This window comes from Leptopilina heterotoma, unplaced genomic scaffold (assembly GCF_015476425.1).
Source record: "Leptopilina heterotoma isolate Lh14 unplaced genomic scaffold, ASM1547642v1 Lhet_19, whole genome shotgun sequence".
Classification (NCBI taxonomy): Eukaryota; Metazoa; Arthropoda; class Insecta; order Hymenoptera; family Figitidae; genus Leptopilina; species Leptopilina heterotoma.
In genome coordinates, this window is record NW_025110908.1 from 197,602 (window position 1) to 209,271 (window position 11,670).

Below are 11,670 nucleotides of genomic sequence, written 5' to 3' on the forward strand. Positions count from 1 at the left end.
GAGCTTTTCCAAGGATGTGAAATTGAGACAAAAAAAAAAGAATCAAAAGTGATACAGAACAACACTTTTGATTCTTTTTGTCTCAATTTGATCAGCCTTAATTTTAAACGAATCAAAAGTGTTGCGAGCAATGCTTTGATTCGTTTTCTGTCTCCATTTGATATCCTTAGAGAAAAGCTGTGTTTTTTGAAAAAAATTGTTCGATGGTTCTTTATACTCCTAATATTTATTTCTATCAGCATTTTTTGTACAATTTGATTTTTAGGAAAGAATAGAAAAGTTGTCGTTCTTTAACAATTTACAATTACTAAAAAGGTTTTCCACCAGAAAATTTGGTTCGAAAGTACCTACCATCTTCTTAAGTAAAACAACAGTTTCCTAAAATAATAATAATAATTTACACTATTTACACCTTTTTGCTACTGCATTTTCGACATTTCCGAACAGCATAACTGAAGGTAATGCTCGAGACGTAATGTTAAAAAAACATTAAATTTTTAGCACTTGTGAGTCATGCCACGACATATCACACGAATTTTTAAAAAGAACTGCCTCATTGGTTGAAAACTCTTCTAACTAAATTTCACCTCGCCGCTACAAATATGATTATTCAAACCAAATATTGTGCCAAAATATGTATGACAATTCTCGCACTTGTGCGTTATGCCGCAATCATTAAATTTATGTCTCTTTAAACTTCTGTCGTGCTTAAAATTACTGCCACAATTGTCACAACAAAATCTACCGCGTAATCGAGTTTTATCAATTTTTCGATTCCGACTGCAATTTTTTTCGTGAATGTTCAATCTGCTTTGTTTTCCAAACTTCTGACTACAAAAACGGCATAAATAGACATTCACACATTCCTTTACATCTTCTGTTGTTTGTAGCTGTTGAATTCTTTTTACTTTTAGAAGCGGCATTAGTTTTATATCCACCTTTTCATCTGTAACATAAAACAATGTGATGTAATGTAATATAAATAGTACAAATTTAATTAAAATTCGAGTTATTTTGATTATTAATCTTCCGTTCACACTCTTATACTTTAGACTATTAATGACTGTTTTATATTAAGTTGGAAAAATCGTTCAATTAAAAATTGGTTTATTTTATGATGTACAGAAATACAGAACAAGTTACAATTGTGTTATTGGTATTAAAATACTAATATTAGTATTAATATAAATTTTTTTATACAAGAAATAGTTCTTTTCAAATGCAAACAGTAATATGATAAATAGTAAAAAAAAATGGAAATTTACTATTAATTAATTATCAAGAAAATTATTCTACTACATTCCACTAGAAATAAAGGAATCGAAAACTTAATTTAATAATTAATAACTATCTAAATTATATTCTTTAAAGAGTTTCGTCGCTTATCGATGACGATTGTCACATTCATCTTTCGGATGATGTCTATGCAGACTGCCTAATGTTCCAAAAATTTTACCACACGTTTTTCACAATAATTACAATCGTTTTACACGTTTTTGTCACAATCATTATTTGTATGTTGTATTAAAGGCTTCTTTCGATTAAAATTACTACCACAATTGGAAGTGCTTCACATTTATTTATTTTCTATTAAAAAAATAGTAGAAAGGAAAAAAAAGTAGTGAGGCAGGGGAAAAAAGAAACGCGCAGGCGCGTTAGCGGTTGCGCGGTTCTTTTTTCTCCTGCGTCACTACTTTTTTTCCCCTTTCAATTGGTAAAAAATAACGCGCTTATTCGAAATACTTGTTAAGAAAACAAAAAAGCTTCTAGCTTGAAGGCCTGAAATTAAATGCTTAAGTTTAAATTATTTTTCCATTGGAAAAAACACTTTTAAAGCACTTTAAATAATAGCGGTTTTTTCGACCAATGAAAAAAAGAGTGGCGCAGGCGCCGACGCGCATAAAAAAACAAAGACAACAGAGGGGACGTTACGTTACGTACACTATTGACATTGATAGTTTCGAATATGTTTCCTCTTGCCAAGTATTGTTCCAAAAATTTTATTACACTTCTCGCACTTGTGTATTACACCGCAATCCTTATTTGTGTGTGTTACTAAAGTTTCTCTTCGATTAAAGTGACAACCACAATTTTTGCAACAAAACCTGTTACGTAAGAAGTTTATACTAATTTTTTCATTGCGACTGCAGTTTCCTTCGTGAATTGTTCTCTTGTATTTCTTGACAAACTTCAAATTACAATAGCGGCATAAAAAGAAGTCTCCACTCTTGTTTTCATCTTCCAATGTGTTTAGCAGTTCTATTCTTCTCACAGTAAGTTGCGGCATTTTTGTCGTTATCACCGTCCCATCTGTAACATAAAATGAAAACAAAAATTAACATCGAATAAAAATTTTCTCTTTAGTAAATGTTGATAAATTTAAGCATAAATAGTAATCAAATAAATGACGAACAAAAAGGTTAAGTAGATAAATGTAACAACTAAATGTAATGGATAAATGTAGCAAATAAATGTCAGACAACATTAATTCAATTCATTAAATTATTTGTTTTTTTGAAAGTACCAAATTGACACTAAAGTGGATCTAGTTTAAGACAATAGTTTAGATCCAACGAACTGATAGCAAAAATGTAGTTCAAATTATAATTTTTTTTTTTTTAACCATAAATTGATTGCAATTTATGGCACCAATTTGATTGACGTAATCACTTTTTTATAAATGTTATAATGCAATGGAATTAGCTCCTCGAGTCTTTTTACTTTTAGAATTGACAATTCTGCGTTCATTAATGTCTCATCTGTAACAAAAAAAAAACAAAAAAAAAAAAAAAAAATTGCTGAAAAAGTAATTTTGTGGAAGATACGATTTTTTGCATTTACATGAAAAGGGAAAGGTTGCAAAAATAAGCATAGAGGTAAAAGGGACAAAATCGTAGAAAATTGTAACTATACTGTAAGTAAATTCGAGGGGACGTTACGTTACGTTACGTACACTATTGACATTGATAGTTTCGAATATGTTTCTTCAAGCTAAGTATTGTTCCGAAAATTTTATTACACTTCTCGCACTTGTGTATTACACCGCAATTCTTATTTGTGTGTTGAATTAAATTATCTCTTCGATTAAAGTGACAACCACAATTGTTGCAACAAAACCTATCACGTAAGATGGTTTTATTAATTTTTTCATTGCGACTGCAGTTTCCTTCGTGAATTGCTCTCTTGTATTTCATGACAAACTTTAAATTACAATAGCGGCATAAAAAGAAGTCTCCACTCTTGTTTTCATCTTCCAATGTGTTTAGCTGTTCTATTCTTCTTACAGTAAGTTGCGGCATATTTGTCGTTATCACCGTTCCATCTGTAACATAAAAAAAAACACAAAATTACATCGAATAAAAATTTTCTCTTTTGTAATTGTTGATAAATATAAGCATCAATAGTAAACAAATAAATAACGAACAAAAAAGTTGAGTAGATAAATGTAACAAATAAATGTAACAGATAAATGTAGCAAATACAATTTGGAATGTCAGACAACATTAATTCAATTCATTAAATTATTTGTTTTGTTGAAAGTACCAAATTGACACTAAAGTGAATCTAGTTATTGTCAAAAGTTTAGATCCAACGAACTGATAGCAAAATGTAGATCAAATTATAATTTTTTATTTAAACCATAAATTGATTGCAATTTATGGCATCAATTTGATTCACGTAATCACTTTCGTATAAATAATGTTATAATGCAATGCAAATCCATCAAAAAGAACGCAATAAAAATTTAAAAAAATATATTTCCTTTCCCTAAACAATTTTCAAACTACAACAAAGTGTATTTAAACAAAAAAATAATAATATCATTTAGAAAAATAACGGTGTCTTAAGATATTTTAAAACTAAAGAAAAGAAACACAAAATTTTCATTATTGTAATAGAATTTACACTTTGAATATAGTAATTTTCTTTGGTAAAAAGTAGTGACTTTTTAACAATTTTCACTGTACTTTTTGCAACAGCAGACGACAGCCATTTATATAACCGGCGATTCCAGATTTCTGTATAACAACATTATAAACGATTTGCTGTTAATTGAAGACATAACGACAATTTATAAAACAATATACATTAATATAAAAATAAAAGTAATTTTCATTTAACAACTTTAAAAATTATTAAACGATTTTTAATGGCGAAATTTAGCCACAAATTTCTTTGAAATAATAATTTTCATTTATGCCATCGAACACTTAATATAGTGTTTCTCGTGTTTTTGCATATGGACATTTAATATTCATTTATGCTACATTAAATATTTTATAAAAAATAATATCATTTGGAAAAATAACGATGTCTTAAGACACTTTAAAACTAAAGAAAAAAATACGATTTTCATTATTGTAATAAAATCTACACTTTCAATATAGTAATTTTCTTTGGTAAAAAATAGTATCTTTTTCACTGTACTTTTGAGCAATAGCAGACAACAGTTATTTAAATAACTAATATATGATTCCACGTTTCAGTATCACAACAATATAAACACGAAGTAATTTTAGACTAGTTGCTGTTAATTAAAAACATAACTGCAATTTTTAAAATAATATGCATTAATAATAATAAAAAAATAAAAAATAAAATAAAAAAAATAAAATTTTCATTTAATAATTTATCATTATCAAACTGCTTTTCAAGGCCAAATTTTTCCATAAGACCCATTTATATCATAAATTGTCATTTATGCAATCGAGTACTAGTGGTATTTCTTTAGTGGTGTTTTTCAATATGATACTTTAAAATACGTGGATTTGCAAAAATTTTGTTACATATTTTGCACTTTTCTGGTTTGTTATCACAATAGAATTTTTTGTGGGTGTATAAATTGCATTTATGTTTATAGCTACAATCACAGTTGTTACAACAAAATCTACCACGTAACATTCTCTTCTTCATTTTTCGATAGCGAGTGCAGATTTTTTCATGGTTATTCTTTCTACTTTTATCTTCAAACTTTCGATTACAAAAGCGGCATAAATGGATGTTCTTATTGTCACTATCTTCTTTTAATGGAGTTGGATGTTCAATTCTTTGTATTTTTAGAACTGGCATTTCATTGGTGATCTCTTTCTCATCTGTAACATAAAAAAAAGAAAAAAATATATATATATCTGTGAATAATAGCATTGTCTGGTCATCTACAAATTGTTAATTACAGATTTATGTTATCAGAAATTAAATTTATATTTAAATTTATATTTAAATTTCGTAGGTTTGCATAAATTTTTCTACCTTTTTTGCACTTGGGTGTGTTGCAACAATTTGATTTTTCATGGGCGTCTAAAGCCTGTTTTTGTTTGAAGCTGCTGCCACAATTGTCACAACAAAATCGGTCGCGTAATATGCTTTCGTCAATCATTGGATTGCGAGTGCAGAATTTTTCATGTTGGTCCTTTCTAGCTTTAACATTAAACTTTCGATTACAAAAGCGGCATAAATGGATGTTTATATTGTCATTAACTTCTTTTAATGGAGTTGGATGTTGAATTCTTTTTACTTTTAGAAGCGGCCTTTTATTGATGATGTCTTTTTTAACTGTAAAATAAAAAGAAAAAAATATATATAATAATATATATATAAATGCATTGTCTGGTTATCTACAAATTGTTGATTACAGATTTATGTTATCAAGTACTATATTAACCCCTTTGCTGCTTGGAAAAATATTCATTTTAGTGCCCCAAAATTTTCATCAAAATCTTTTAAATTGTTATATTACTTAAAAATAATAAACAATTATTTATTTATTACTTTTTCTTGTATCATTGATACCTATAGTATGTGAATAATGATATAAAAGAATTTATTTTATAATTTAAATAACAAATTTCTATTTTTTGCTAAAACTTTCACGACCCAACGTTGGGTTGGAAACAGTCTGGGCCATCTTTTTCCACGACCCAACGTTGGGTCGCAAACAGGCAATGGGTTAAAAGCGATTTTTATGTATGAAGTTTTAAGTTTCGTAGGTTTGCATAAATTTTTTTACCTTCTTTGCACTTGGGTGCGTTGCAACAATTTGATTTTTCATGGGCGTATAAAGTACGTTTATGTTCAAAGCTACTGCCACACTTGTCACAACAAAATCTGTCGCGTAATATGCTTTCGTCAATCATTGGATTGCAAGTGCAGAATCTTTCATGTTTATTCTTTCCAGCTTTTTGTCCAAACTTTCGATTACAAAAGCGGCATAAATGGATTTTTATATTGTCATTAACTTCTTTTAATGGAGTTGGATGTTCAATTCTTGTTACGTCTGGAAGCGGTCTTTTTTGGGTGACATCTTTTTCAACTGCAACATAAAAAGAAGAAAAAAATATATATCGATGAATAATAGCATTGTCTGGTCATCTATAAATTGTTGATTACAGATTTATGTTATGAAGAATTATTACCCGTGTAGAAATTGCCATGTTATAGCCTACAGAATGATCAAAAGATCTGGCCCCGATTAGGGCCATGGTTAAATTTCTACATGGGGAAAAGTGATTATTTAAATATGAAGTTTTAAGTTTCGTAGGTTTGCATAAATTTATTTTACCTTTTTTGCACTCGTAGGTTTTGCAACAGTTGGATGTTTCATGAGCGTATAAAGTGCTTTCTCGTTTGAAGCTGCTGCCACAATTGTCACAACAATATCTGTCACGTAATATCATTTTGTTCATCATTCGATTGCGAGAGCAGATTTTTTCATGTTCATTCTTTCTAGGCTTTTGTCCAAACTTTCGATTACAATAGCAGCAGACATAGATGTTTACATTTTTATTTACACTATCAATTGGAGAAAGATATTCAATTCTTTTAACAGTTAGAACAGGCATTTTTTTTGTCGTCCGGGATGATTTATCTGTAAAATAAAAAGATGAAATACAAGATATAAATAAATAATAAATAATAATAATAAATATAAGATTTTATACGTGAAATTATTGACAGACACATTTTATGTAAAGTTGATGATAATAAAAAAGAAAACAGGTCACAAAATGGAAAAAACAAAATACGAACAGAAACACATAAATGTAATTAGACTAAATAGCAGACAACAATAATTCAATTCATTAAATTATTTTGTTTTCTTGAAAGTATCAAATTGATGCCAAAAATTTAGATAAATTTTTTAATTGATCCAACGATAACTGATAGCAAAAATGTAGATCAAATCATAAATTCATCACAATTTATGGTATCAATTTGATTCACGTAATCACTTTCGTCTAAATGTTATAATGCAATGCAATTGCATCAAAAAGAACGCAATAAAAATTTTAAAAAATATATTCTCTTTCGATAAACAATTTTCAAACTACAACAAAGTGTATTTAAATAAAAAATAATATCTTTGGGAAAAATAACATTGTCTTAAGATATTTGAAAACTAAAGAAAAAAAATACAATTTTCATTATTGTAATAAAATTTACACTTTGAATATAGTTATGTTCTTTGGTCAAAAGTATTAACTTTTAAACAATTGTCACTGTACTTTTTGCAACAGCAGGCAACAGTGATTCCAGTTTTGATTCCAGATTTCTGTATCACAACATTATAAACGATTTGATGTTAATTGAAGGCATAACGACAATTTATAGATCAATATACATTAATATAAAAATAAAAGTTATTTTCATTTAACAACTTAAAAAATTATTAAACGATTTTTCATGGCGAAATTCAGCCACAAATTTCTTTGAAATAATAATTTTCATTTATGCCATCGAACACTTAATATAGTGTTTCTCGTGTTTTTGCATATGGACATTTAATATTCATTTATACTACATTAAATATTTTATAAAAATAACATCATTTGGAAAAATAACGATGTCTTAAGATACTTTAAAACTAAAGAAAAAAAAAATTCGATTTTCATTATTGTAATAAAATGTACACTTTCAATATAGAAATTTTCTTTGGTAAAAAATAGTATCTTTTTCACTGTACTTTTGAGCAATAGCAGACAACAGTTATTTAAATAACTAATATATGATTCCACGTTTCAGTATCACAACAATATAAACACGAAGTAATTTTAGACTAGTTGCTGTTAATTAAAAACATAACTGCAATTTTTAGAATAATAAGCATTAATAATAATAATAATAAAAATAAAAATAAAACTTTCATTTAATAATTTATCATTATCAAACTGCTTTTCAAGGTCAAATTTTACCATAAGACCTATTTATAGCATAAATTGTCATTTATGCAATCGAGTACTAGTGGTATTTCTTTAGTGGTCTTTGTTAATATGATACTTTAAAATACGTAGATTTGCAAAAATTTTGTTACATATTTTGCACTTTTCTGGTTCGTTATCACAATAGGATTTCATGTGGGTGTATAAATTGCATTCATGTTTATAGCTACGATCACAGTTGACACAACAAAATCTACCACGTAACACTATTTTCTTCGTTTTTCGATAGCAAGTGCAGATTTTTTCATGTTTATTTTTTCTACTTTTATCTTCAAATTTTCGATTACAAAGGCGGCATAAATAGATGTTCGTATTGTCATTATCTTCTTTTATTGGAGTTGGATGTTCAATTTTTTCTGCTTTTAAAACTGGCACTTCACTGGTGATCTCTTTCTGATCTGTAACATGAAAAGATGAAAAAAAATATATATCGATGAATAATAGCATTGTCTGGTCATCTACAAATAGTTTATTTATTTATTTTTACAAATAATAAAATTCTACTCCGAAATTCAATTTTTTCAGAAATAATAAAATTCTTCGCAAAAATTCAATTATTAAAAAAATTTTTTTTTAAATTCTCCTCACAATTCCAATTACTTTTATAAATAATAAAATTCTTCTCTGAAATTTTATTATTTCTAAAGAATTTTAATAAAATTCTTGTCCAAATTTCAATTATCTTTATAAATAATAAAATACATCCTAGAAATTCAATTATTTTTAAAAGTAATAAAATTCTTTGCAGAAATTCAATTATTTCCAAATTTCTTTTTAAATTTCTAGTCAAAATTATCATTATCTTCATAAATCATAAAATTCATCATGAAAATTTAATTATTTTCAAAAGTTCTGATAAAATTCTTTGTAAAAATTCAATTATCTACAAAAGTTAGAAAATTCTTAGCAGAAATTCAATAATAAAATTCTCCTCTAAAATTTAATTATTTGTAAAAATTTTACTAAAATTCTTGTCAAAATTTCAATTATCTTTATAAATAATAAAATTCATCCTAGAAATTCAATTATTTTCATTTTTTTTTTTAAATTTCTCGTCAAAATTTTATATAAATAATAAAATTCATCACGAAAATTTAATTATTTTCAAAAGTTCTGATAAAATTCTTTGCAAAATTCAATACTCTTCAAAAGTTAGAAAATTCTTAGCAGAAATTCAATTATTTTCAAAATTTTTTTTTTAATTTCTCCTCAAAATTTCAATTATTTTCAAAAATATCAAAATTTTTCTTCAAATTTCAATTAGTTTTAAACATTTTTAAAAAAATCTGTTCTAAATTTCAATTATCTTTATAAATAGTAAAATTCTTCTCTGAAATTTAATTATTTGTAAAAATTTTAATAAAATTCTTGTCAAAATTTCAATTATCTTTATGAATAAAAAAATTCCTACTGGAAATTCAATTATTTCATTTTTTTAATAAATTTCTTCTCAATAATTCAATTATTTTCATAAAAAATAATTAAATCATTTTCATAAACAATAATTAAAAAATTAATTTATTTATAGTCTTATAATATAAAATAATGATTTTATCACTCGGTCATCATTAATTATTATGAAACATGAAGACATCGATTGCTCCGAGTCGAAGACTCGGAGTTATTAATTTCTTCATGTTTTATAACAATTTTTTACAAGATATTTAATTTCAAAAAGTTTTGAATTTGAATCTTTTGAAGAATTTTAATTCCTAAGGAAAAATAATAATTAAATATTTATTTAAAAAAGAAGTTATTGATGTTTTCGAAAAATTTAAAAGAAATTTGTAAATAAATGTAACAGAACAATTTATTTTTGACTAAAACTTTTCCCTTTAATTTTCTAAAAAAAATTTAAATTTCAGTCGCATTTACTAAAGAAAAAAAATCTCGAAAAAGTCGATTAGTCGCATTTTTTCACAAAAAAGTCGAAAAAAGTTGAAAAAGTCGCACAATCCGAGCCCTGCATAAATTTTGTTACCTTTATTGCACTTGGCTGTGTTGCAGCAATTTGATTTTTTATGGGCGTCTAAAGTCTGTTTTTGTTTATAACTGCTGCCACAGTTGTCACAACAAAATTTGTCGCGAAATATGCTTTTGTCAATCGTTGGATTGCGAGTGCAGATATTTACATGTCGGTCCATTCTATGTTTAACTTTAAACTCTCGATTACAAAAGTGGCACAAATGGATGTTCGTACTGTCATTATCTTCTTTTAATGGAGTTGGATGTTCAATTTTTTTTGTTTTTGGAACTGGCATTTCATTAATGATCTCTTTCTCATCTGTAACATAAAAAGAGGAAAAAAAATATATATCGATGAATAATAGCATTGTCTGGTCATCTACAAATTGTTAATTACAGATTTATGTTATCAGAAATTAAATTTATATTTAAATTTATATTTAAATTTCGTAGGTTTGCATGAATTTTTTTACCTTTTTTGCACTTGGGTGTGTTGCAGCAATTTGATTTTTCATGGGCGTCTAAAGCCTGTTTTTGTTTGAAGCTGCTACCACAGTTGTCACAACAAAATCTGTCGCGAAATATGCTTTTGTCAATCGTTGGATTGCGAGTGCAGAATTTTTCATGTTGGTCCTTTCTAGCTTTAACATTAAACTTTCGATTACAAAAGCGGCATAAATGGATTTTTATATTGTCATTATCTTCTTTCAATGGAGTTGGATTTTCAAATCCTTTTGTTTTTAAAACTGGCATTTCATTGGCGATCTCTTTCTCATCTTTAACATAAAAAGAAGAAAAAAATATATATAATAGCATTGTCTGGTCATCTATAAATTGTTGATTGCAGATTTATGTTATCAAGTGCTATATTAAAAGCGATTGTTATGTATGAAGTTTTAAGTTTCGTAGGTTTGCATAAATTTTTTTTTACCTTTTTTGCACTCGTAGATTTTGCAGCAATTGGATGTTATATGCATGGTTAAACTATATTTATCTTTAAAGCTACTGCCGCAGTTGTCGCAAAAAAATCTGTCACATAATATCCTTTTGTTCAACACCATATTGCGACTGCAGATTTTTTCATGTTCCTTCTTATTATGTTCTAGTCCAAACTTTTTATTACAATAGCAGCAGACATAGATGTTCACACTTTTATTTACACCATCAATTGTAGAAAGATATTCAATTCTTTTAACAGTTAGAACAGGCAGTTTTTTTGTTTTCCGGGATGACTTATCTGTAAAATAAAAAGATGAAAAAGTTATATGTATTTTATGTTATACGTGAAATTATTGAGATACATTTTATGTAAAGTTGATGTTAAAAAAAAAGAAGACAGGTCACAAAATGGAAAAAAACAAAATAGGAACAGAAGCACATAAGAGTAATGGATAAATGTAATTAGAATAAATGTCAGACAACAATAATTCAATTCATTAAATTATTTGTTTTCTTGAAAGTATCAAATTGATGCCAAAAATTTAGATAA

The 11,670-nt window shown here is 26.7% G+C and overlaps 2 protein-coding genes across 2 annotated transcripts; both read right to left on the reverse strand.

The window, feature by feature from the left end:
• Positions 1-1,090: 1,090 nt before the first annotated feature.
• On the reverse strand, positions 1,091-6,869 carry LOC122500658 (zinc finger protein 85-like). The gene is made up of 5 exons (XM_043609698.1): positions 6,560-6,869; positions 6,008-6,310; positions 5,251-5,553; positions 2,954-5,093; positions 1,091-2,310 (listed from the first exon to the last, which is right to left on the reverse strand). The coding sequence occupies exons 1-4, from the start codon at positions 6,837-6,839 to the stop codon at positions 4,729-4,731; spliced, it is 1,251 nt and encodes a 416-aa protein (XP_043465633.1). The 5' UTR covers positions 6,840-6,869; the 3' UTR covers positions 1,091-2,310; positions 2,954-4,728.
• Positions 6,870-8,248: 1,379 nt separating this feature from the next.
• Positions 8,249-11,418, reverse strand: LOC122500659 (zinc finger protein 260-like). Its single transcript, XM_043609699.1, has 4 exons — positions 11,113-11,418; positions 10,655-10,957; positions 10,198-10,500; positions 8,249-8,614 (listed from the first exon to the last, which is right to left on the reverse strand). The coding sequence occupies exons 1-4, from the start codon at positions 11,240-11,242 to the stop codon at positions 8,250-8,252; spliced, it is 1,101 nt and encodes a 366-aa protein (XP_043465634.1). The 5' UTR covers positions 11,243-11,418; the 3' UTR covers position 8,249.
• Positions 11,419-11,670: the final 252 nt, after the last annotated feature.